Source organism: Rhea pennata, chromosome 4, assembly GCF_028389875.1.
Source record: "Rhea pennata isolate bPtePen1 chromosome 4, bPtePen1.pri, whole genome shotgun sequence".
NCBI classification, from domain to species: Eukaryota; Metazoa; Chordata; class Aves; order Rheiformes; family Rheidae; genus Rhea; species Rhea pennata.
Genome location: NC_084666.1, coordinates 25,516,342 through 25,544,212, shown reverse-complemented (window position 1 = coordinate 25,544,212; position 27,871 = coordinate 25,516,342). Strand labels below are relative to the sequence as shown.

Here is a 27,871-nt window from a genome sequence, read left to right as displayed (position 1 = left end):
AAAATAAACCACTTTAAAAGAAATAAAACTTGGAAGACCACATGGTTATTTACATAACATTCACAGTAGTGATTAACATCCAGGTTTACTGGTAGAAGACCATAATATAAATTGAGCCTGATGATAATCATCATACACTGAAAGATGACTATCTGAATATACACTACTGCTATCAGTTATACAGGGAACCTGCTTGCTACTTTTGGGAAGTGTGTGGTCAGGTCAGTTTTACATTGCAGTTCTCAGTGGAGCTGTCTAAATTCATATCTAACTACTCTGGCTTGAAACCCAAAGCTTCAGTCATAAAGAATGGTGATCAGCACCCTTTCGAAATAGGACACTTTAGTAATAATACGTATATAAAGGTGAATTAATGTGCTTAAACTCGGAAGTCACAGGATAGGTGGTTTGATACAATAGTGACACGCATCTTCTCCCATGTTTTATTTGCAAGACCCAGGATTCAAGAGTGTAGAAGGGGCTTTCCAGGACGTGTTGCACAGTCATGTGTACTTCCATGCTTCTGTTTACAAAAAAAGAGGAAGGATGATTATTTCATCAGAGCCATTTATTTTTCTCCTCAGGCAGGTCTTGATTCAGTTGTATAACCTAGGAGTCTAGTGCCCCTTGAGATGCCTGGTGGTGTCCAAGACAAGCACACAGAGTAGCAGATACGAGACAAGAGCTAGGACTTGCTCTTCAGAAAAACAGCTGCAGGCTAAGCAGGACATATATCAGATACCACTAGAAGCAGGAATTCACTGACTGAATTGAACCTGCAACATTTACCCTGCAGTGTAGAAATTGAATTTCTTCTTTCTCAGAGTCTGGCTTTATTTTAAAGATCACTTCTTGGTAATCTCAGCTACACTGTGTCTGAAGGACCTAGAGTGTTTTGTCATATTATTTCAAATATAGTTAATATTCTTTCATGTAGTTTTCTCACAACGTGACACTTCTGGCTGAATGCTCCAGGGCCAGGGGAGACTTGAGTTCACTCCATCAGAAAAGACAGTTGCCTTCTAATGGTTGCACACTGGCTACTGGAGCATCTCCATGCCTGGCTTAGTGCTTTGGCTAAAATAATGTCATACACAGACCTATACTAACTGACCTAGCTTCATTACTTTTGATGTTATCCTAGCTGAACTTCTGTCCGGCTATGATGGAAAGTGAAGAAGTTGTTTTGCCCTTCTTGCTTGAGGCTTGGTTTTTTAGGGACCCTTTACTTGCTAATGTAGTAAAGCACACAATTCTTAATTTGGACATAATCTGTATTACACTGCTTTTTGTAAGTGCAGCGCTATGATTTTGAGTGCTTTAGAATGAATGTGTTCTATACAATGAACTATGTAGTTGTGGACTAAACTAATGCATGCAGGTCATTTGCTGGAACACGTAGCATACATGAGGGGGAGAGATGGAAGACGAGGGTGGGCGCCACGCAGAAAGCAGAGCTTGTGGCAAGACAACATGGGAAAGTGTATGTTGGCATTGTGTTACCACCAGAGTGGAGGCTGCAGAACAGTTTGCAAGATCTGCAGAACACTGCAAGTTTTCCCTAGCCTCGTAAGGTAGCTTATATTGTTGTGTAATGTAGCTTGCTTATGTTATATATTTAAGAGATATTAAGACTTTCCTTTTATACAGGGCTCAATGTGTATTATTAAAGTGTGGGAAAATATTCTGAACATTTGTAAGGAGAAATCAAGTTTTGGAAGTGGTGAATAGCTTAACAATTTCTCTTAATTAAATCGACAAACTATTTTTGGAAACTTTTCAAGCTCATGTTGTTTCTGGGATGCACAAGTATTATTCCAGATCCAGCATGTCCCCAAGCTTGAATATTTTCTGTTGAAAAATCTTGTTCTCTGCCTAGGATTGTGTGTGTCGTCAGTTCTATTTGGAGACCAAGGAAAGACTTCAGTTTCAAACAGACAGATGAGGAAGCAAAGAGGGAGGGAAAGCAATCCAAAGAAGAGAAAACAGAGAACGTAATCGGAATAAATCAGGATCTTTCTGTAAGAAATGTCTGATAACTCTTTTAGAGGGATGTTAAGGAGGGAAAATACACAGCAGAAAATCCACCATTAACTAGTATCTGATTATCCTCCTAAAAAAAATTTCAGTCCATAAAACTATGAAAGTGATAAATTATGACCAAAATTGATCCAACCTCTGCCTCAGCACTTTTGAATGCTGCATAGAACTCTGGCCAAATTTCAATCCACCTGATTGATGCTTTATAAAGGGATATAGAAGTTTCTAGGGAAGGGAATGAAAAATCATTGTTACCTTTTGAAGGACTCTTATTCTTTGGACCACTGGCCCTTAGGGCAAATTGAATATTTAAGAGTATTTGAAAAATAGATAATAAAATATAGATAGATCTGTATGCTGACTATGAGCTCCAGAGCTCTTTTCAGCCTTGCTGAATCCTGAATTGCCTTCTCTCATGCTCTTGTACCTCGGCTGTGGTCGGTGTGATAAGGAACAGTATTACCACACAGCAGAACGAGTCTCCGTTGTCATTTACAGCGGTGCCCTGAATATTTGGTCAATCACACAATTGACTGGCTAGCAGTGATTTGTCTAGGGATACAACACCTTGGGATGACCAGTATGGTTTTGGAAGTGGTGCTCAGAAGTAATTCCTACCTCTTTGTGGCTAAAATCCGAGCTGAGGAGAAAGCTGAGGAAGAGATGGAACCAATTCTCAGCTGGAAGGAATGTGGAAAAGGGCAGGAAGAAGGGAAGGTGACCTAGAGGCTGTGGGGGGAAAGAGACCTACTGGAGGAAGAGGCGGAAGAAGAAGAACTGCAGTGATAATTGGCACAAATTGGGGCAAAACTGGTGTAAGAAGCAGCTTGAAGCAAACAGATATTGTTAATTAGCAGGCTAGGCAAGTGTGACTAGCACAAAAACAGTGACAAAAAACCAGGATGGTCAAGGAATAAAGCACCAAAAACTATTATTGGGGAATTTATACAGTAGGGTTATCTGTGACACTTGAGAAATCTTAAAAATGTGTCTTTCTGGATATTTTTTTTTTCCTCGATGATGACAGTGATCTCTAGGGCGTTTGAATGAGTGGACAAGTCTAGAGCCATTTCACAGAGCCTGAAACTCGCTGCAAGACTGATTACGTTCCTTCTGTTCCCCAACTGTCTGCCAATGCCTGTGAAACCCAGTGTTCATGGGAGACAGCACCCTGTGGTCAGTTATTCTGCTGAAGATTGTTCAGGGAAATTGTTGATATTTCTTTTCTGTTGTTTTCCATGTGCTTGAGATTGGGATGTTTTATACAGAAGTTCTGAAAACTTATAACAGGCAAAAGCAGAGGAGCTTAGGATAAAAATTATTTAATGCTGAAGTATCTTTAAGAAGAAAATGAAATCCTATCTCAGGGCTGGATTCAGGCCCTAGATCGGATTCAGGAGGTGGCTGTGTGGTGAGGAAACACATCTGATTCTCCCTGCATCCTTGCCCTCGTAAGTTCATACCTGTAGGCATTTCTTTTGGTCACCCCAAGTTAGTGGCTCCTTTAGACCCTGATGTCTTAGCATACCAATTCCGTATCTGATCAGCTCTCACATGGGTCAGCTTTAGCTGACTGAAGTTTAGTTGTACGTTCGTTAAGCACAGGGGGTTAGCTGAACTGGGGTCCCAAGTCCCCAAGGTCACAACTGTGCTGTAGCTAGCTGTGGTGTTAGACGCTCAGAAACCTACAGTACGGACCACCAAGAGGTGGAGTGGATAGTCCTGCGGGACGTCTTGGGTTCACTGCTGCTCCATCTAGAGAAGATGGGCTGACGGATCGAGCCATCGCTGTGGTGCTCTGTTGCAGGAGATGTTTTTGTACGAGGGGACATGGTAGGCAGCCAAGGAGCTTGCTCTGAACTCGGTCCTCCTTTGGAGTGGATCTTTGGTCCCTGCCCAAAAGGACATGAAGCCTTTTTTTAAGCAATCCCGTGAAGCACATATATTTGCCTTTAAGAGTTAATTGCTTGATTTTGAGATTTATGGAGCCTCTGGGTGCTCAGCATTAGGCTGCAAATGTCCAGTACCAGGATACCACAGAGCTCAAGGTAATGACATTAGCTGGGTTTCCTGTGGTGTCTGAGGTCTGGATTTCTAAAGGCAGCAGTGTGTATCCTTATGTTGGATTTATCCACGATACTTCCATTGCAAGAAATCCGGGGAGGGAGAGAACAACCCCACGCCCGAAGCATATAATTTTGTGCCACGCATATAGTGTCTCTGGGGCACTTGAAACTTGAATCTGTTTTGGTAGAGTATTGCGTTATGGGGATTTCCCCCCCCCCACTGTATTTTTTTTGTGATCCATTTTATACATACATCATTTGATAATCTGGAATGATTTATTACTTAATATGATTTTCAAGTGAAAGCCTTGAACTGTTCAGTAATGAAAGTATGTCTTAATGAAACTATTTTTTTTTCCTTAACAGTGACATAATTTATTATTAACTAAACTCATTTTTCCTATTGTTTTCTTTTTTAATTCTTTCGGATTGAGATTCTGCAGGGCTAAATTTAGAAATTTATTAACTTAGTTGCCGCACACTGACAGTACCAAGGTAGCACTGCTGTAATGGAGGAGTGGGTAAGAGTTGTAGCTCTGTAAAGCGGATTTCTTGTTTGCGCATAACTAACCATTGCAGATTAAAAAACCAAAACAAAATAAAACAAAAAACTTTGAATCTAAGGTTATGGTTTCTTTCACTTTTTCAGAGGCAGATTTTGTCTCTTTCCTGAATTTGAGAAGTTTTCATTAAGAACCACAACAAAAATAAACCTTCTCAGCCAGCATGCGCAATTCAAGATTGTCCAAATTAGTTTTTAAATTAGAATATATTCCCATTCAGTCTTTAATTTAATTTTACTTCTACTCTACAAGAAAAAAAAAGTCAGTTACCCCAATCATTTTGGCTGACATGGATCTTGGCTTTGCATAAATTATTGATTATAGCAAGGGGAGGGACTTTCTGATGAGAGCAGTGCTCTCGCTAATAGAAGCCTTTAACTAAATCAATTTCTACCATTGCTGCAGTGCACCTTTGGGGAGCTGAAGGTTAGCAGCCGTAAGAAGAATTTTGTCTTCAAAGAGTGGATCTTTGCCATACATTTTTCTAAACCTTTTCTTTTCGTGCTAATATAGGCAAGTAAGAAAAAAAAATAGATATTTTACAGGGGTTGGTTTTGCAGGGTGAGAGGCTGTTCTGGTCCAAAGTTGAGCCGATTAAATCTTTATACGAGGGATATCTAAAGGCTTGTGGGCTGAAAGTACTGCTTCAAAAGCTTGTTTCCTGAGCAGAATCAGTCAGAAGATATATCAATGTCTTGCAAGCTGGAATCAATTTGGTAGAGAAGGCACTGTATGCACACACTGCTCTGATTCCTTTAGAGCAATCTCTCATTTTTTTTTTACTGGCTTATTAGAAAAGACAGGCATTTACATGATCAACATGTGGTGTTTCTCCTATTACATCTACCGGCAGTTGAACAGCGGTGGTTTTTCTGTTCTCCCACCCAAAGCACCGTTTCTTGTTAGGCTAATTAAGCAAGTGTCTGTTTAAACAGAGCAGTGTGTTTTCCCGTATTTGAATTGGACACTGCTTTGGAAATGCTACGCTGAAGGAGAGTATGAAGCTGTTGGGACAAACATATAGCAAACAGAGGATGCTGGTAGCAGATCAGTGCAGGCTGAACTATATGGGAGCATCTAGTAACTGTAAGTAACGCTGCTTTTGTATTTTACTTTTTCATAGCTGTGCTGCTTGGTAACATCATTTTAGCTGTGGCTGTCCAGTACAGTTGTTTTATCTATTAATAACAGTTTTGCTCAGCTGAAGTTCAGCTGGTAGCTGACAAAAGCTTGAGCTGGAGAGTAAATACTATATTATGTGTATTTTAGTGTGCTTATCATTTAAGTGGTGAGTTGGCAAGTGATGTTTTAGATCTGTGATTCACAGAGCTTGAAGGTTTTTACGTAGATTTAAAATCCATTTTGAACAGGACATCTATTTTTTACTTCCCATGTCACTAATCCTTCTCCTGGGAATCACTTTTTTAAAAAAGGCTGCCTAGATAACAGGACAGTAGTACACCTACTCATACTCTAAAGTACAAGGTAAAGTGACTTTTGAGGGACTGAGTGAGGTTTTGGGGGTCAGAAATATGGGGCATTTTATTGGCAGTATTTGATCATTACCTGTCAAAGAATGTTGATGAATATCTTTTCTGTTCATTTTAAATGAACAGAACTACAGCTTTGCTACTCCTCAATCAATCAAGATGGCAAGGACAGAGACCAAACTTTTATCAGAAAGCTAATCCACACTAAACCTAACTACAAGCAACTTTTTTTCTTTGTTTATGAAACTGAAATTAGATAATGTAATTGCATTTACTCCTTCCAAAAGCAAACTAGTAATAAGGAATAGTGTTCTCCTTGGGCTTTTGTAAAATTATTTGAGGTTTTGCAGAAAGATTTCTTTTGCAAGCACATTCTTTAGCCACAGCAGACTTTCAAGGTAAGACTTAGTGTTAAACACAATCTACCTTAATTTCTTTAGCGCTTAGCTAAACCAGAGTAATGACTTTCCCTTTTTTATCCTTATTATCTGTCAGCAGATTGACTGAGGAACTTTGTAGTCTCCTGACTATTTAAATTTCCCTTGGTTAATTGTGCTCAAACATAAACAACACTTTTTGATGAAGAAATCAGAAGACTAGAAAGAAAATGTAAGAAAAATAGATATTTTAGTGCTTAGCTTCCACTGGAAGAGAATAAGAAGTTTTGGGGGTTTTCCAATGGGATTGTGTTTTCTGCTAAAATGTGTGTGTTGGGCTTTGTAAAATTATATTTGGCATAGGAATAGGAAATAAGTCCCCAATGCAATTATCAAAATGAATGCATAATCACTAATAGAAAACCTTTTTTCTACATTTCTCTTGATTTCGTATCATAGTTGGAATCTGACTTTTGCAACTATACTCCTAATTGCTTTACTTTGAATATATCAAGGGTAGCTTTTTATAGGAAGTAATATAAAAGAGGAACTTTCTAAGGAAAATACAGTTTCTTTAAAATGCTTCTTAGGGAGTAAATAGATATGCATTTGCCCATTCTTTATTCCTGTCAGTGACTTCTGTCCTCATCCATTTGGTTTATTTTTAATTTAAGGCCCTGATCCATGAAGTAGCCGGTGCACGTCCAGAGTGCTTAGCGCTTCTCAGGGGAAGCCTGCCTTTTCGGGGTGTCCAGGTGTCTCTGACTTGAGAGAGACCATTCTTCATGTGCGACACATTTCACAAGTAATGGCACAAAATCATTTGACAAGCTTTGACTTGGAAGGAAGAGTGGTTTCCCTAGGATGATACGCAGTGATAGATTACCTCTGACATCTCTGCCAGAAAAAGGGAAAGGAGATAGGTAGGGATGCCATATACATGTTTGACCAGCCTATTAGATTCACTGCTTCCAAATTCCTTTAGCTTCCGTGTAATACTTACTGGGAATATTAAAAAGAAAGAAAATTTTTTTTTACTTCTATTTTCAAAGTTGTATTGCTGCAGACCACACCTAAAACACACTGGTAACAGTATTTGATGGTTGTGTTTTTTAACCTCCCTTCTTGTGTATTCAGGCATACAGCAGAACCTTTGCTGCAGGTGAAGGAAGATACCTAGAGCCTGCAAAGCAGATCTGTTATGTTCTCCTTTGCTAGACCGCTACTTCTGTAGGCAGGACAAATGTATGGTCCGACTGAGCCCTGTAAGCAGGGGTGTTCTTCAGAAGGAGTGGGCAAGATGATGATCAAAGTTTAGGGGAGGGAGAAAGCTCTTTCTGCTTTCTCCTTCTGGCACAACTGTGGCAAAGGGGTTGGTCAACAGGCCACTAGATGAGGTTATTTTGACCCAACTATTTTTCCTTTGGTTCATCACTTTACGGATGCTATGTCAGGGTTGTTTATTGAGCTGCCTGCAGTGTTATCTGGGCTAAATCTGTTTTCAGAAGGCAGCAGGATTCACTAAGAATTCATTATCAGGACAGAAACAGTGAATTTCTAACCAGTATCTCACACCCAATATGTGACTGTCATTTCTGCTTTCTGTTTCTTAATTTTTCCGGGATGTAAATGATGAGAAGCGTGACTGTAAACATTTATTGACATAGGACCTCTTTTGAACTGTACTGATTGACATATGTAAAACCTGTAGTTTAAGTGGAGTTGGTGACTTAAATACAGTAAAATAAAGGAAAATATTGTGGTTAACCTCCCGCACTCCCTGACTAATGTGTAAACACACCTCACCAATTTTGCATTAGAAGAGTGCTCTATAGTAATTGCCGAATAAGGTCTGCTCTTAGTGACTGTTCTTCATGCTATTTCTAAATTGTTCCCTTTTTCTTGTTCATCAAGATATGTAAGCCAGATAGACGTATTCACCTACAAACAAATTTTCATCATTTAGATGCTCTATACAGTTTAGTGTAAAAGTAATAACATCTTCCTTTCAAATGTACGTTAATATAAAATTGAAGCTGGAAAATGTATAGGGATGATATGTTCAGTTATATGACTGCTTCGTTGTTGCTGTCGTATCAGGTGATTGTGTATCTCAGGGTAGAAAATTGCTTAGAACAGAGAATGTATTTATTATGGGTTTTCCATTTGGGAATACATCCCTTAGAGGATTCTCACATCAGACTTGGCTTTTAATATAACCCAGTGTATTTTTTGATTATTTTTACTAAAGTCTTTCAGTACTTTTATTAGATCCACTGTTTTTAATGCAAACAGTATACTGAATAGAAGTTAGAGCTCGCTTTTACACGAGTTACAGAGGATACTCATTTTTGACATCACGGGGTAGTTCGCAAACATGTAAGAGTGGCCGTATCCTTTTCACTTGCAGCTGTTGGAAGTTTTAGAAGTGGTATGTCATTCATGTTAGCTGCTCTAATTGCTCCTGATGGACTTTTCTAACATGAATTTATTTACTCTTTTTTGATCTCATTTATATTTCTGGCATCCACAACATCCTGTGCCAATGATTTGCACAATTTAATTTTGCTTTGTATGAAAAAGTACTTCCTTTTGTTATAAAATTGCTCTCTGATAATTTCATTAGGTGCCCCTTCCTCTCCTGTGATAGGAAGCAGTAAGTACCAGTGAATGATCATTTCCTTCACCTTCTTCACACTGTTCTTGATATTACAGATTTCTGTGATATCCTTCCATCCTCCCCCATCATTTCTTTTCCAAACTGAAGAGTCCCACTACACTCAGTCTCTCCTGCAGAAGCAGCTTCCTGTTTGAGTCTGTCCTTGTTATCTCTCTTCGTATCTCTTCTAGTTCTGCTATGCCCATTTTTATAGTAGAGCACAGGGAAGTGCTTGCAGTAGCCCCATGGTATTTTCAGCATACATTTGAACAGTTGGCGTAATGACTTTTGTCTTTATCTTAGTTTCCAATATCTGACTTTTTTAACTGCTAATGAGTAGCAAGCTGTTACTCTGCAAAAACTTCTTAGTGACCTTCATCTTTCCAGAGTGGCAAAAGTGAGCATTTAAGTGGTAGAATAGAAAAGTAAAAGAACTTAATAAAAATTAATCAAAAACATGTTATGGTCCTATTTGCAGTCTTTGTTTTTTTTCCCCACAGCAATAAAGGTGAATATAAATTCAGAAAGAGAAGTCCTCTCCTCCTGCTTCCCAAGACCACCTGCAACCCTTTGGCGTGTCCACAAATTGTAAAATTTTCACCAAATATTAGATATTGTTTTCAACTAGGGAAGGGCCACACAACTGCTTTTACGTCTGCTGATATTTTACTGTGATAACTTGTGGTGACAATTAGCCATGTCTTTTCCACAGTACAAACAGATCTTGATGGCTTGTGGTATACCATATGCTAGAGATCTTTTGTGTGTTGTTTTTACTGTACATCGTCACGTTTATGTTTTTCAGAAGCAGATGTTATTTGGGGAGAAATTGCAGCTTAGGTTTCACAATAAAGGAAGCTTTTGGAGTTAATGCATTCCACATGTTTCTAGCTTAAAGGAGAGCTTGTCTTTAGATTTTCAAAGTAAGAATAGCTATTTTGCTAGTACACTTTACATCAAGCAAGCCGGCGGGAAGCGAGAGCTGCAGGTGGAAGTCTGCTGTGATTCTGCAGAACTGCGGTGAATTCTGTTTAGCCCTTGCTGCTGAGGCACTCTCAGCCCTCCCTTTTTCTCTTCTCCAATGCTAATTCAGCATAAGACTCCAGCTGATGTGTGTTATGTTTGATTACCACTGTTTACTAAGTTAGTCTTGTTAGGATGATTTGTGACACAGTTATTTTTCTGATTTTCTTTTCCTTTTTAATTCTTTTAGTGATTGATTATGTCCAAGATATCAGTTCTGTCTCCTTAGCTCTAGATTTTTGCATCTGGCTTCAGTTCTGTGTATAAAACCATCTCCATGAAAAGCAAATACAGATTTCTGGTGCTGGAATGCCACAAAGTAGATATGAGAATGAAAATAATGGAGTTGTCCTATGCTGGGTGGATGCTTTCAAAGACATTTTATATCTCAGAGTTTGCATAATATTGCCAAAAGATACTTGCTATGAGTAAAAAATTGATTGAAGGTTTATACCAGTGTAGTGATGTTAAATACTTCAAAATATACTGTGGGGCTGCAGGAGAGCTGTGCTGTGTTGGTGTTCTTCCCACGGCGAGTGCAACACCACCAGCTCTTCTGCAGCTCCCGTCCATCGTCAGAGCACGCTGTTCGTAAAGCCTTGCGGTTGTATGGTGCTGCACGCTGAATTTCTTACATGCTTTCTGCACACTGCGTGACAGAAGACTTAGTTCAACTGAAGCAGGATTCCTTTAGAAAAGGCTAGAGTAGGAGGAAAAAAAGGACTTCAAAGCTTGAAGCCCAGGAATAGAGCTGAATTTAGTTTCAGAAGGCCTTAAAGCAGCCTTAGCTGTCTGATGTGCCTGAGCTTTTCCCTTAGCTTTTTTCTTTCTTTGCAGGGAAGAAGTGCCAATGCACTGCTTCCTTTGCTTGTGCAATATTTCATGTTTGTATGCCCCTAGTATAAGAGAGATGATTTCTACCACAATAACTTCTGCTCTGTTTCCTTCAGTACTCTAGCAACATGAAATAAATTTGGAGATGGGAAAACCGTAGGACTCTGGCTTCTATACAGAACAAAAGGAGCCTTCAGTTCTCCAATGCACCTTTGACTATGGCCTTAAAGTATAATCCATGTACAGATAGTTAAAAGCAACATTTTGGTTTTTATGGGTAATACAAAACTGACTGAATAGGGTAGGATGTGGTAGGAGTGTTTTTTTGCAGTATGTAGGAGTATGAGGAATAACAGCTAAGAGCAGCCCTTGGCGTGGAGCAGAAGGGGTTTCTGATGGTTCGTGAGCTTTGCCGGTGCACCCCGCGCGCGTGCTTGGCGCTGCGGCGGGGGGAGTCTGCCCTTAGATCCCCAGAGGGACGCAGAGTCTGGGCATGACTCGGGGCGAGTTCTTTAACGCATCTCAAACACCCTGCCTCCCCTCCGCTTTGCTTGAAATGGGTTTCGTGTCCTTTTGCCTCGCAGGGTTGTTGCGAGGATAAATTTATTGTTGAACAACTGCCGTACTATACGTGAAGCAGTGTTATCTGCATAAACTGAGGAAATACAAGCATTTTGTCTAAAATATAAAACAGCTGCTGTTGCCAGTTTTACTGTTCTCTAAGCAAAACATTTAATTTCAGGGTAACTCGGTTGTAACTCAATTTTATCCTCTACTTTCACTGAATCATTAAATTCTGAAACAGAGGTTTTTCTAATGCATTTGCACACTGCTGTAAATGAAGCTGTCAAAAAAAAGCAATTTTAGTTTAGCCATCATTTGAATTGTATGTCTGCATCACTCTCCACTGACCAGCTTCACCGCTTTTAATTGGCTGCCAATCATAAACACAAAACCCACTAATGTGAACTCCTTTCTAACTTAAAAAAACAAAGCATTCATGCAATATATTCTCCAGAGAAGTACAGTCCTTCCTCTGTTTCTCTCTATTGTTCTTTCCTTTTTTTACATTATTTTACATGAACAAAATTATCATTTGCTTGGCACTTCGCTTTTAATGCAAATTCTGTTTTCTGCAGTTCATATTCTCAAGGGAAAAGATAATACTGACTGCTAACTGGATGCCTTCTTCCATGTTCTATCTTTCTATTGCTGCGGTACAGATGAAAAAAGAGATTCACTAATGTCACAAAATTTTAAACTACTGAGACTCTGTTCCTCAGTGGAAACAAATGTCTTAGAAACTGTGGACTCCAAGCTTCCTGGCATTCTTCAGTCCCAGGATTTGGTGGCAAATGTGTCATAGTGAAGCAAGAGAGTAAGATCTGTCCTTCGTGGTGTGTGTCAAGTTTAAGCAATGTGTCAAGGTCTAAGGAGGCCCTACTGGTGTCTACAGCTAGTCCAGTAAAGCATAGTGTTATAGGTCAGGAGATACTGAGCTCTGCAATGTTTCATCCTAATGTGTCAGTCTTACTTGAAAATTAAGCATGATGATACAGCAGGTCCTGCTTGGAAAATTGAGGCAGTGTAGGGGACTGAAGAGCTGCAGGCCTTATGTTGGCAGCGGTGGCTTGGAAGCCCCCAGTCCGCTGGCTGCAGAAAGGGATGGCAGCTGCGTAGCAGAGCTCCTCCTCCCGTAGCCTTTTCTTCAGTTCTGCAGGCGTTTTTGCATCTTGAAGTCAGACGGACATCTGTGTTTAGCTGCTTTCGGTATTGGTATTTATAGACTCTTGCTGTTTTGTTTGCTTAGTCCAGATTATATTTGTTCAGTGCCCGGAATGAAATCGTTACTGCTCTCTTCTGTGAAAGGTTTGACACTATAATGTATTGATTCGCATTGATGAGACAGGAGAATCAGGCCCTGTATTTCAGTAGAGTAGGGCTGCTTTTCCCTGGTTTACTGCCAAATAGTTGGCTGTTGCTGAGACAGATGAATTTTCTGGGAATAAGGGAGTGGGAGAAGTTATATGTAGGAGGGCTGGATTTGGTGCATACAAAGATGGATTTTCGTGTGCATACTGGGTCTGTTGTGTAGTGTGCCTACTGTTGCTACAGTGCATATGCAGGAATTGCTGTGCGAGTCCAGCAATCCCTTGTTCTGAGATGGCTATTTAATTTTTCTTCTTCACACCAGTCAAAAGGCACCCTTCTGAAACAGTATAAAGTAGTTAAATAGGGTATGAATCCAGAGTACAATATCACATACTGCGGAGTCCTGCTTTCTGTAGGGAAAGGCATGGGAAGAAGAGATGTCATGCAAAAAAAATGCAAAGTAGATGCAAGCTGCTACTGGATTATTTTATCCCTGAAAGCCAATTTACAAAACCGCTTTTGCTGATGTGTAAAGGAATTGTGCTGATGAGAAGCAAAGATACTGCTTAGGATGAATTATTTGTTGCTTAGAGTTTTCCGTGGTGTAGGAGCCACGTAAGGGGCAACATGGTGTGCCGTCACAGTGAACTGAGAGCACGTTAGAGGGGCATCTGCCTTCCATTAGACTACTGCCTTTTTTAAGGAAAAAGCTTTTGCCATCTAGTGGAAAGAATAAAGAACTAGCATTTCAAGTAAGCAAGAAACTCATTAATGCTGGTCGTATATGAAGTGTTTGTATGAGCAGGGGTAACTCACTACAACAGTCAAATGATTCTAAGTGTGGAAACTAGAGGAGGAGCAGAAATCTTCCAAGGTAGTGATGCATTATATTCACATAACATATAAGGCTGTATATCCCATTTAAGCACAAAGTTGGTGGGATTGCTTGCACACTAATATTTTAGGCTTTGGGTTTTTTCCCTACTTTTTGTACAAAGGCACCTTATCACAAGACCCAGCACTACATAAAACTGAAAGGTCAAATATTCTTTGCAGATAATTACTCTGAAAACAGTGCTCCTTGCTCAAAGTTAACAGATAGGTCTTGGTTTTCCTGGATTGATTTTTATTTATTTTTTTTTTTTTTTGGATTGGTTCTTTTGAAGGAAAAAGGAGAGTGGAGGACCGTGACATTAAGTCATAGCAGGGCATTCACTTCTATGCTGCTCTCTCCAGCTTGGGGCTCCTTTTTGTTCCACTCCTGAGGGCAGCTGCTTGCTCCTGCCTCAAATCCTGGCTTGGCCAGCATGCTCTGAACATCTCTTAGTTGCTGAATTCTTCTAATGATCATCAGTCCCCAATCTCGAGGTGGAGATCTCTTGTCACACTTCAGAGTTTTTGCCTGAGCTGTAGGATATGCTCCTGCTGCAGCACCTTTAAACAGTGATTTGTGGACCTTGGTGCCAGCCAAGATGCCTCCCCATGACCCTCATTTATTGCTGCTCTGGAGGCATCTGGAGGAGTGTTGCCATCACTCCCTCTGGCTAGGCCCTCCTTCAGGAGGCTCCTTCCCAGAGCCTTGCCTCTGCCTGCTGCAGCATGGGCCACATCAGCCTGGGCTAGCCAGCAGTGTGTTTCACCTCTGAGCCTAGCTTCGTTCCTTCCCCAAACTCTGCCTGCGAATCGTCTGCTGGCCTGACTCTCCCAGAGCTGTCAGCAACAGTTAATTCAAGGACTGGGAAGCTTTCTTGCCTCAAATTATTGCTTTGTCTTGCAAGCTGGAACAGAGAAGGATGTAGGGGAATAACGGTCTGTATGCATGTTATCATCACCAGCAGCTTACTCTGTTGGCAGAGAGTACGTGGGGCTTTCTGTTGTCCCCTGGTTTCCTAGGTTCCTGAATGTAAGAACTGTTTCTAATTAGAAATTCCCCAAACCTCTCTCCCTTCCTCCCTGGAAAGCATAGTTTTTCTCTCCTGAAGTCATGTCCCTTCACAAGTTACCTGTCACAGGAACCTGTCCCCAGGTTCTCCTCTCCTGCTAGTGTTTTGGTCCTTGTGTCAACAGCTTGCCCGTCGGTGGCTGAAAGGGAGAAGTCAGGGTACTGGAACAAGCGGGTTCAGTGTTTCTCCTGGATGTTCACAAATCTGCTTTCCTCTCTCCTCCTCCAGTTTAATCATCTCTGGTGGAGTGCCTTGTGTGCCTGTAAACTCTGAGTATAGCTTATACGGTAATAAAGACCACATTGCATTAAAAGTGTAGTTCTGACAGCTCATCCCGAGCTTCTTTGAGATTTTTAAGAAGGTTTTTCTGATTATGGTTTGTAATTGCGTGTGGTCAAAACTATAACTGATTTTGGCAGAGGCTGTGCCCGGTGATGTTTGTCCCTGTGAATTCCACATTTCGGCGCTTTTTCCTGGAAGCTGTTTGAGACTTCCCCTCCTGAGCTCCCAGCACGCATGCGAGCGGTTCAGCAGTTCGGCAGGGAGGACCACGGGGTTGCCGTGACAACCAGTTGCGTGCCGTGAGGGAAGATGATGCCAAATGGCCAGCTTCTGGCTGTATATCGCTCCTCATTAAGTAATGTTCCCCAAATTAGACAGGCTTGTCTGATTTATAATTATTCACCCTACCGGCCTGCATTTTTTGCTCCGTTTGTTTCTGGGAGCGTTCATGCTTCTTGCTGTGATGCTCAGGAGAGCTGCCGGCTGCCCATCCTTACTGTGGACGATGAGGGGAGGCGGGACTGCCCGTTATGCTGTAGTGCATGCAAAGGGAGGAGAAAAATTGCCTTGTGGGCGTTTCTGGTTAAATCTGAGTAATTTAAACTTGTATGTTGAGCCCGCTACTAGAAATAAATGGGATAAAAGCATTCAGGGTCAGTGTTCTTTATATATTGTACTGTTTAATGGAGTTTGTTTCTTTATTTTTGTTTGTTATCTTCTCTAATTAATTTAGCATATCTTCTCCTCCCACCCAAAGTCTGACTTTATCTTCAGTTTGCATGTGGTAGGGCAAGGGAAATGCACTCTTTTAGGATCAAATACTGGCTCTGCTGAAGTAAGTAGGATTTTTCCCAAGAAGACTAGATTTTTGTGGTATTCTTTTTCTTTGGTTTTATTTTTCTTTAGATGCAGAAGACGGAAAATAATTTTATTTCAAGATTTTGAAAGTTCAGAAGAGGAAAAAACACTTTCTCCCCACTCTTTTCCTTCTCTAATAAAACCTTTTTATACCCTCCTGTCTTCACAGTTCCCTTCTTGTGCTTCCCCTTGTGTGCCTAGAAGGGGAGTAGGTGTAACACACATGTGCCATCATGTGCCAGTACTTTCCTTGTGCTTTCATCCCAGTGATGTAGGAACCCATCAGTTTTTAAGCTAGTGGTTTCCCCTTGCTGCCAGAGCACTAGGACAACGTACTGTTGGGTCCTGTCGCCATCCCGTTCTTTGCAGTCTTTGACACAGGAAACTTTGATACAAATCTCTTCACTTTGCAAAGAAAACTTTTTTTCAGATTGAATTCCTTCGTTTATAGAGTATATCCACCCACTGCAGGAATGTGAGCAGTTGCCTCATGAAATCATAGCGTCAGGTCTCCAATGATAACAACTCTGAATTATCCTTAAGCTCAAGCCAGTATTGGATCTGCAGTGGAGAAACGGGCAGGCAAGAGGCTTAGAAACGGAATATAGAATTCCTATTGGCCAGATTACTTTTCTTGATTTGGAAAATGCTGAGCATGTCACCCTGTGGACCGTTGTCCTCCCAGCCTGGACAATGAGCACTTTTCCACAGTTAGAAGTTAGTTATAATAAAACAGTCCTAAAAATTAAGAGTACTAAGATGGCAGTACCCACTTTGAGGAAGGAGAAATGTGAGATCTGCCATCCATATCTCAGTACAGTATGTGCGTTTTGTTATTTCTTAACCTATTTAGATAATGTAGGTAAAATGCTTGCAAATGTTATCAAGTCTTGCAGGCAAGTGATCTCACTTTCTCATTCTGCTAATGTGCCGTGACAGTCTACCTTGCTGCTCTTCTGTAGATTTCCAAAAATGTACTTTTAAACTGTGAAGTAACCCAGGTACCGTTGTGCTGTGATCTGATATGCGATCTTGCTTCGCACCTCCCAATTTCAGAATTTCCAGCAGGCTGGGCAGGCTGGGTGCGTGCAGCAGTCTCACCGCCTCCGCCTCGGAGTCATGTGTGCTGTCACCTGGAACCCTTTAGCACTGCGGTTGCCCCTCCTCATAAGGATATTCTTCTGGCAGTCGTTTAGTGCCTCAGCCACGCTGGTCGAAAGGCAAAAGTAACGTCGGCTTTGTTTTCACTTGAAGATGATCTGTGCACCCGAAAAACGTGTCTGTTTTTCCAAACACATCTCTCAGTGTAATACAGGTTTACGGGATTAGACTTGTTGCCTTAGCTGGCTATATTTCATTTAGGAAATAGATTTGCTTTACCTGTAGTGAATCACATTTAAGACTCTGGCTCTTCCATGCAGAGGGACCTACACAAGCAGAGAGGCACTGTTCCATCTCCTTCCCCAGCACCTTGTTTATCATTGCTGTCACATTTTCTTTGAGGTGGAGTTAACTCCTAGCTGCTGCTTTTATCCAGTTCTGTTTAGTTTATGTGTAGAAAAGCAGAGGGGTTGTTTATTATGATCTATTTTAAATTCTTTTTTTTTGTTTGCATACAGTTTGATTGCTGTTGCATTTTCCCTTGAGGCATCAATTATCAGTTTTTCTTTCCGTCACATAATGTGATTGTTTTCTCCCAGTCCAGAGTAACATGTAAATACGCTAGTAATCTTCCGCTATCTTACCTCCTGAAAGCAAAGGGGCTGGATTATGCTCCTTCTGGGTAGGAGTGTTGACATTTGTTACCAAAGTGATAAGATATATTTCTAGTCTTCATCAAGAAGATACCTTGATTTATTTACTTAGCACAAGCACAGTGTCATGCGTTTGGATTTTAGTATGGGACTGATCATAAATCAACTTGTGATTGATGTCATTAATCAGTTTATGGTAGTGGATTATTAGTCTTGTTTTATGCTAATAAATCCAGACTTGTTCTGCCATGGACAATGAAGATACTGGATTATTAGCTAACAGAATTTTGTCCATAGGGAATCAAGCATCTTACTAATATTTTTCCTTTCCATCTTCATTACAGCACAAGGTCATCCCTGAGGCAACATTTTACTTCAGCATAGTTCTTTGTAAAAGATAAGTGATTATTGTCTCAAAACTTTCACACATCTTACTCCTTCCTGACTTATACTATATTATGCTGTGCCTTTGCATTCCTCTTCTAGAAGACATCTGCAAAGCTCCTATCATTTTTGTATTTGTTTCTAAAGAGCTGCCTTTGGTCTTCAGTAGAAGTGATTTCGAGCTCTCCTACAGAAGAAAGCTTGAACTACTCAAAAGCTTCTTTTGCTTCATGGCAGTTAGTCTTTCTAATTATGAAATACCAACAAATTACACTAGTTTGAAACTGGTGCTGAAGCAGTCCTGAATGGCAGCTGGAAAACTGCATTGCATTTAGATACACTGTGTATATTTGCATCAGTTGTGGTGCCACCAGTATGACTTTTAGTTTGTGACTGTTGACTTTGCCCTACAAGGGATAACTGTGATGAGGGAACTGTCACAATAGTGACATTGCAAAATAATGGAAAAATAAATGGCTTCCATTTGCTGCATGAATTTGCTGTGAAAGATACTGCTGCATGCTGTAATTTTTATTTCTATTTAATTGAATGGAGTAAGCAATGATTCATGAGGTTTGCAATTTGATTACTATCCTTTTCACCCAAAATAGCAATAGAATAAGTAATAAAAGTACTAGTTTTGTAGAACTTGGTCACCAGTTGCATGTGCGCTTCAGTGAATTATTTGTATCTTTGTAGAGATACAAGTCTATCACTAGTTGTTTCAAAAGAGTGAAACAATTTCCTTTTGTGTAACAGATTTAATTTTAGTATTTTTGTGGTATTAACTGCACTCATCAGTTATAATGATAACAAAACAAAGACTTTGAATTTTTCCCATTATTGGCCCCCTGCTTCAGCCATTCAGACGATAATCAGACATAAGTGTTTGTTTCTGGGTGAAACTTGACCAGATGATTTTATCAGGAGGGCAAGTCTTTCCAAACTGTTTTAGTGCTTTGTATGTTTAGGAATAATGGAAAGAGGGATTTATCCTCTAAAAAAAAAAAAAAAAAAACAAACAAACAAACAAAAAAAAACTTCATCCTCTTCTAAAGCCTGTTGGCTTTTTGTCATTTTGTTCTTTCTTTTGATTTTGATTTTTAAAGAGAAATGGCTAATATGAATTCCCCATTTAATTTTAAAATGAAATGGTGAGGCATTTCAGGTACTATCCTCACCTTGGGCTCCCACTTCTGATTATCTTATTTTTATCATCATTTTTCTGTTCCTTTTGAAACATTTCTGTAACTGCTGCATTGCTAAATCCCTGAGCAAATGAAATGGAGACTATATGAAGGAATGAACCATGCAGATTCCTCTCTCCAAATTCTGCAGAGCCCAGTGCTGAAGGTTTTCAGGGGAGCAGCTCCGTGTCCCTTTGTGGTGGACCCCTCAGGAAGAGACTGTGGTGCCAATTCTAAGGAAAGTTTAGGCAGAAGGTTTCCAGGTGTTGGTTTCCAGAGGGACTTGCCAGGTCCTTGCTGTGGGAAAGCAGTAGAAGCAGGAAAGCCCAAAGAAGTCCATCTTTATGTCTTTCAAAATTCCTCAGATGAAGCTCATTTCTTGTCTTAAATCACATCATTCATATTTTTATGTGAACTTCAATTTCAGTCCTCAAAAACCCCTGCCACTTCTCTCTTTTGCTGTCCTGATTTTATGCCAGAATTGTGCCATGCTTCTTCCATAAGCATGTCCCCATGGATAGCAGGTTTGGTTAGCTGCCCCTGTATGGACAAGGCTTTAATCATCTTGTCTTTTCTGAGGCAAAACTCCAGTTGAAAAATATCGGTCCTCTCTCCCTGTGACCTGTCCTTTTAAATGAATCTGCCTGCAGAAATCAGCTGTGTATTTCTGACAATATTGACCTTTAAGTTGGCAGAGCTGGGCTTTAGAAGATGAACGGTGACAGTCCACGCTTAGAGCAGGCAGATTTCCAGGTAGCGGATCACTGACAAGTAGCTGGGCTGCGTGTCCGGGTCAATGGACTGGCCTTGCTTGTGACGGCGCTTCGGCAGCCCAAGTTCGGGCAAGGATATGAGGGCAGGCGTGAAGGATCAGCCAACGGGCTGCACGTGCTTGCCTGTGCCTGGGATGCTTTCCCCGCTCCTGCAATTAGAGCTGATACTGGGCTTCATCTCCAAGTCCCTGTAGGCGCTGGAGTCTCCTTATTCAGTAAGTTCCTTCTCTGTAAAACAAAGAGGCTTTCAAAGGTTTGTAGTGTTGTGTGAACCTGCATGACTTAAAGACTAGGTTTTCAACTGTGAAGATGCAAGTTATTCCTTTTGCAGAGTGCTGAAAACAGGTACTTTTCAGGAGCATCTTTCCACTGATAAGGATTTGAATCTTTGTTGCTGTAGGAGGACAAGTTACACAGATCATACAAAGTCAAATTTATTAAAGAAACCTGGTGTGTGCTTTTTCATACTGTTAAGCTACAGGGGCTCCCTTTTGTTCTATTTTGGAATTAGTTTTCTTACTGCTGTTGCATTATACAGTTTATGCAAGAAACCTCTTACAGTGTAGCCTTTCAGGAGGTCATGCTTACTGTGATATAATGCACGGTAAATAAACCAGCCCCAATGAAAAAGGGTACATGCTTTTTTGAATTGTCCTCTGAATTTCTGTAGTAAACCATGCTTTCTGTATTACCAAAACTGTCTTTTTAAAACCAGAAGCTTTATAAGCAATTATGTAGCCCTGTTCCTTTGGCTCATAAACACGATAAGCATACTTCTCTTAAACAGAAATTTTCAGTTACTTGTTTCACTAAGAGTGTTTCTAGGGTTTTCATTTGACCACATCCACTTTCATGGCCTCGTGTCAGCCATGTTGAAGGTTTGTACCATATGTCATTTGGATTTAAAACAGTTCCGTATCAGCCCTGTACAGTTATGCTTTCATCAAGTCAAAGTCAGAACCTTTCATCAACCAGTTATTGAAGAAGAGGGTGGAAAAGGCCAGGTAGAACTTCACCTTCTGGGGATGTCTGAGAGGGGATCAGAGAAAAGTTCCTGACTGTCACAGATCCTCTACCACTGAGGAAGCTTTCAGGGCTTAGTCATCTGCAGGTGGGAAGCAACCATATCCCTTTAATATTTCTACTTCCAAAACCTTTCAGACATAAATAATAAGAGTTCCAGATGTCAGATGAGGAAGTCTAACATGTCCAGTCCTATTGTCTCTTGGGTTTGTTTCAAGCAGGTTGTTTAGTGCCGTGTCAACCGATTTGGATCAATTTGTGGATACCTGCTTCCTTTCTGCCCCATCTTGTGGCTGACACTTTCCCTATTACAAGAACTTTGGGGTTGAAAAGGGCGTTGAATGTAACAGGGTATCAGTGTGGTGCCTTCATTTATTTTGTTTCCCTTTTCAAAAGCTGCCCTGTGAAGGGACCATTCTTGGAGCAGTCTGTGCAACAGAAAGTTGAGTCTTTGACTCGTTGACATGCCGTAGAGTCTTTGAAATTCAGAGGGAAAGTTTATTACCCGTAATTCCGTATTCAAATAAAGAAAAGCCACTGGTGTCCTCCAGTAGGTCTCTGACACCTCAGCATATGCATCTATCATGTCAGGTTTCATATGTTGTCTCTTGCTTTTATCTTTCTTTTATCTGTTAGAACAGCCAGTGAACTAGGGAGGCTTTTCAGGTCATGACAGTAGGAAATCACAATCTGTTGAAAAGTTGTCCCGATCTGCCTGTGAGGTGGTGAGTGTATTCACAAAAAGGCTGTAGGGGGAACATTTCATTTTTCTCAGGTAGGTTTGCATAGGTAGTTTTTATTCCCTTAATTGGCTGGTTCAGGGAAGGACTGAGAGCTCTGCTCTGGGAACAGCACCTCAGTCTGAGCGCCTGGCTCGTCCTGTTAGCCGCAGTCGTCGAAGGGTCTGAGGTCACCCCTGCGCAAGGAGCACGTGTCCCAGAGCCCGCGTCCCCCGGGCAGGCGTAAGCCATAGCTGGTTTGCCTAGAAGACAGAGCTGTCTGGAATTAGAGCTGTACTAATTGAATAGAAATCTGAAGTTTAATTCCCTAATTTTATCTCAGAGCATATGTGAACATATTCCAGTGTATTTATTTTTTGCTAATGGATAAGTTTTCAAGGCAAATGAATATTACTCAGCTGAGTGTTGTTTTCCTAATCCTCACTCAGACTGCTCCCAGCTGCTTTACATGATCTACTTCTAAATGTTCATTCACACACAAGAGAATTTCTTTTTTCTGACTAAATGTTGCAAAAATGTTGTTTTCATTTTTCTGACTAAATATTGCAAAAATGTTGTTTTCAATTTCTGCATTAACAGTTTCCCTTCTACTGTCAGTTTTAATCATCTTTGTCCTCTTGGACTTGCAGATGTTTTGACCAATATTTCAGTGTGATGCTTAGATACTTGATCTGTGCACACGTTTTCATAAGCATGATGTGGTCGAGTTATTGAATGTGTTTTGTTTTTATTTTCATATTTTTAAGAAAAGTGCAGTCCAGTTGTTCAGTTACAAAATGAAATTAGGCAAGGTCAGAAGATTGCTTTAAAACGTGTCAGACCTTGAAGTCAGGAACTGCACACCTCAATACAGCAGAGGCTAGAACGGGATGTTTAAAAGCAGGCATTTAGAATTTCTGGAACAGATTTTGTAAATATTGCTGATTTGAGATACTGGAATGTGAGTTGTGGGCCATGAGATTCATTACTGAATTTAGCTGTAGTGATATTGTCAGTTTATTTTCTGCAGAACTTGCTCATATTAGTCCCGGAGTTGTAAAGGAGTAACTTAACCGTAAGCAGCTTAGTGCGAGAGAGAGCCTGGTACTTGCTGAATGGTGTGTAACAGTCAGGTCACGTTACCATGCCATGTGTGTGTAAACACGGATAGCAGAGATGAGAGGGATTCAGAAATGGGTCTCAGAAGTGCTAAAACACCTAGCAAGAGACCTGCGGGGAAACTTGTAATTCAGAAAAGCCAGTGAACTGGAGAGGCTAATTCAGAAAAGAGATGAAGGAGAGAGATAAAACAGGAGATTGAGATGATTTTTCTGTTCCCCCCCCCCCCCCCCCCCCCCGATAAATAAAGATTAGTTTCAAGTAACTGGCCTCATTATCTTCCATAAACTTAATAGGAGTCAAAATAATGACTAGCCGGTCAGCTTCGTAACAGTTTCTTAAACAATTTCCAGTGCTTCTGACAGGGTTGACTACTTCTCCATGGGCATGGTTATTCTTTTATCCTGCGCTGTGGGTGCTTTGAGGGTCTCTTTGAAGGTTAGGAGCAAGGTACTGGATTAGATGAACAGCGGCTCATTCCCTTATTCTTGTATTTACCGCCGCTAGTTCAGTCCGCTCTGCTCGTGTCAGCAGTTGTCATGTCTGCTCAAGGGCTGGTGAAGCTTTGGTCTGCGAGGTTGCTTGTTTTTTTCCTGCAGTTGGCAGTCCTTGGAATAGCGCATAACAGTTGTTTTAATAGCGTGTAAAATAATAACACCACCAAAGCAATTTAGTTGGGAGGTTCAGAAGAACACTAGCTCCCTTCCCAGCCTCAAGAAAGCCTGTAGCCAGCCAGAAGGTAGTTGTCACTGCTGGGACCGACTTTGCCGACTCTGCCGATGCTCCTGCCTTTCTAAAAGGCACCGAGTGCTCTCTGCTGGTGACATCCCTTGTGTGCACCCATAAACCCGTGTACATCTGGGAATGTCTGTCATTTGTCGTATGAGTTGCTGGCCCCTTCTTACTTTAATACGAGATTGTCAGTGGAGCTAGTATTTCGTCCCTTTGTTGACATGGTTGATGAGTTTTTGTTTTGTTTTGTTTTTCTTGCCACATTGTAAAGCCAATTCAAACCAATACATTCACGTGAGACAATCTGGTTTGCATGTGAAATGATCAGCTGTTTTGTTTGTTCTCATCATCTTGAATAAGCAGTCTTTTATAACTTATAAAAGTAAACCCAGTGCAGGTTGGTTATTTTCATTTCTTCTGGTTTGATAAATGGATTTTCATTAGCAGAAATAAATCCTCCATTAATGTACATTGAGAAGGGAGGGCGCTGTGATGAAGGGGCAAAGCAGGTACACTACAATTCCAAATGTTTGTTTATATGATGTGTTTTACTGTATTTTAAGCTAAATCTTTGGCTAGTCTTAGAACTAGTTTATCTGATGGCCTTAGAAGCTTCTGTATTAGAATAGCTCTTTGGTAAGTGCAGTATTTTTTTACTCTCTTTGAAGGCTAAGTCAGACCACGTAGGCCTTGTCACCTTACTTCTAGACTCAATAATTCAGCATGTTTTTCTTGTGTTTATTTACACAGGAACAGTGCAACAGCAGTGCTAGCTGTGTATCAGTCACATCAGGGCCAGACCCATGGAAAAGCTGTCTGTATCTTTTAACAGTGTTTCATTTTCTTTCTTTTATTTTTCTGGTCCCAGCAGATATATGGAGTGATCAGTCATTTCAGACAGACCCAGACTTACCACCTGGCTGGAAAAAGATCAATGACATTGCTGGAATCTACTACTGGCACATACCAACAGGAACAACTCAATGGCAGCGTCCTGTGTCCATATCAGCAGATCTCCAGGGCTCACGGAAAGGATCACTTGGCTCCATTACTCCATCTCCCACTCCAGAAACTGAGGTAAAATATTGTGACTTCTTATGTACTGCATACTGTGAAGAAAATTGGAATAACTTTTTAAAGTTGCAGGTTTAACTGTTAGCAAAATCAGAATATGGGGCATGATATTATCCCAAAGCATAGGTATCTATTGATAATACATCGTAAGTATCCATTTTCCGTGTGTATTTTCCAGTAGTGGGGAATCATAAAGCATTCTAAACTGTGGATATATAGTATGAAATCAGACATCGTATCTCGCATAAATTAGCCAACCAGTGTGTGATTGTTGTGAAGTTAATGAGGTTCTGTAGCATGTGCTGAAGCATTCCTCTGTTGTGCAGGTAGAGGATATATAAAATATTTACGCGTTTACAGTCATTTGGCTAGACTATTTGTAATTACATCTTCTTTCTTTTTGGTTCACTTGGTAGGAGAGTCGCACATAGACATCTGAGTCTTCACTTCAGGTGCCAGTTCCTTTACAGGATAGTTCCTGTTAAATAATCATCAAGTATTCTCAAATGTAAGCCTCCCAACAGCCTGCCACTAGAAAATACCTGCACAAGTGTATCATTGCATCTTTACCTTGAAACAGAAAGAAAGGATGCTCTCTGTCTTCCACATGGGCAGAAAGAGCAATATGTGGTGTACGGCCTTTCAAAATAATCCATTCAGGGATAATCCAGAGGGTTGATTGATGTCATATACATAGAAATATAAAATAAATCCTCAAAAAGAAAAATATGCTGCAAACAATGCAATCATTTTCTTTGGGAAGTTGTCTATGGACTGAAATCCTAATACAAAATGAAATTGTTTTGAAATATAATCCTTTTTCATATTAACTGCTCAAAAAACGTTTTATGGTCTTAATGGAAGCCTTTGTGCAAGCTTTGATTTTTGTCTTGGGATCAGCCAAGCCTTGTTTATGTATGTTCTGTTCTTGATTTCATTGATACGTGCACCTAAATAATGTAAACAGAAGTTAAGAGGAGTTAAGGATGTTCAAGTACCTTTATGGTCTTGATCCTGAAACTTTTACCTTATGTAGGCTTAAACACATGCATTTTTACCTATAATTTTAGAAAGATTACTCAGACATGTTCTAACATTTAGTTTTCTGTCAGTCAGACTCCTGCAGTGTGCCCCAAAGAGGTTGGAAATTTTTTTGAGAGGCTTATAGAGAACAGCAATTGTTCTCATTCAAATAGAAAAAAAAAAAAGAAAAAAGTCTAGAACTGATCAATGTAATGTGCTGCATGTACTTCCAGTATTCATTTCTGTAATGTACATGTAAGGGGATAGAACTTCACCGTTAAATATTTTTCTTACTCCAAGATCTGATTCAAAATAACTGAACAGAGATTCAGTTAGTAAGTTATAGATGTCTTTCACAAGAACACAGAAATCAATATAGATGGTAAATTGCAGAGAGAAAATGTGTGTATTCATTTCAAGCATTTTTATGCCTCTGTTTAAAATGTCTCTACAATGAAACATTTCAGACCTGCTGGTAATTTGGCAGATGTACCTTTAATTACCATTGGTAATTTTTTTGCTTTAAACAGAGACTAGGTTGTGATTATAAACAGTGATCATTAATTCTCAGCATCATCGTTGATAACATGAAATGTATGAACGAAGATGACATGAGGACAACATGATTTTAATGCATTTGTAGATGCATTCAATAAGACATTTGAGGAGTCTTTCTAAAATGCCATATATGTGAGTGTTGGTGTAGGCTCATTTAGGTTCTGGTACAACAGAAGTTATAATCATAGAGTCACAGATTCTCCACTAATCCAGTGGAGAGTCTGCTCCAGCAGAGCTTTATGCATATATAGATCTACTGGCAGTATCAAGAGCATATACAGTAGTCTAAAAGATGTCACAGGTAATTAATGATCTTCCAATATTTACATTAATATGCTATTCTTATACAGTTGATTTTAATTGCAGGTATATACTAAGTAACTTGTCTCTTGAGGGTTTCTACTTTCATTGATAAAGTTTTACCGTTCTATTGTTATTTAATACTGACTTTTGACTCAGTCATCATAAAGATAGCATTGCAATAAAATATCAGAAGACTTACAGTAACAGAGTTCAAAAAGAGACTCTGAATTGAACTCAGGACTTCGACCATACACAGCCAAGTTCTGGAAATGCTACAATGAAAGGATGTGGCTGAAATGCTAATGGGAACTGCTAGAAAAAGTGTCTCGCATTTCTTAAAATAAAAATATTGAGCTTTATTAAGACAGAATTGGAGGAAAAATCCTTTAGGAGTCACTTGGTTCTGAGCATTCCCTTTATAGGACAGTAAGAGGCAAGTAAGAGACAGCATGAGATAAAGAGATAGTAGAAATGAAATAATATGTAATCGGAACTTCAGCCATGTGTCAGCTATCATTAGGGTTTGGATTTGCATCTCTCTCCAGTCAATACTTACCATTATTAACTCTAGCACCTCATCATCTCCAGGTCATTGCAGGCAGCCTTGGTTTCAGTCCCTGTTCACTGCACCGTAGCCTACCGCAAAGGCTCCCCTTCTCTCTCCGTGTAAAGATCTGACCTGGGTGCCTGTGATAGGGTCAATCCGACGCTTCGCAAAAGACAGAGAATTTGATCTAGAATAGGGATTCCCAAGCGCCTTTATCTAGGTGCTGCCTGTGGCAGCAGCAGTTGTGGACAGCTTCCAGCTCAAAATTGGACCACGTGTGATCTGAGTGCTTTGGTTCACACGTCGCTGTCTGGAAGCCTGTGCTCTGGGATCGTCTGGTTTGGAAGGGCTGTTTTAGCTCATTCCCCTGTGTCAGAATATGTATTACTTTTTTCTTTGGAAGGTTAGGGGATGTATAAATTTTAGATGGATGAAAGAATATAATCCAGGATTGAAGCCTGGCATGGACAGCATTTCATGTCTGGCCTAATGCATTTCTGTGAATCCATAAAAGATTCTTTTATCTTACCACATTTGTCTGTGAAGCATTATGTGCTGCTTTGGAGATAAGTTTATTTGGGCTATTTAACTTCTGGGGGTTGTCAAACAAAAACTGAGAAACACTTGTTCCTCCCCACCCTCCAGAGTAATGCCCTTTTTACTCCCTG

The 27,871-nt window shown here is 40.3% G+C and overlaps 1 protein-coding gene across 16 annotated transcripts in view; it reads left to right on the top strand.

The window, feature by feature from the left end:
* The window catches only part of APBB2 (amyloid beta precursor protein binding family B member 2), a 185,121-nt gene that overhangs the window by 93,691 nt on the left and 63,559 nt on the right, over positions 1-27,871 (top strand). For 13 of the 16 annotated variants that reach the window (XM_062575478.1, XM_062575490.1, XM_062575491.1 and 10 more), the window contains one exon: positions 24,567-24,775. In XM_062575478.1, coding sequence (XP_062431462.1) covers positions 24,567-24,775 — 209 coding nt within the window. The remainder of the gene's footprint in view (positions 1-24,566; positions 24,776-27,871) is intronic. The other 3 variants (XM_062575492.1, XM_062575488.1, XM_062575484.1) reach the window with 1 other exon arrangement.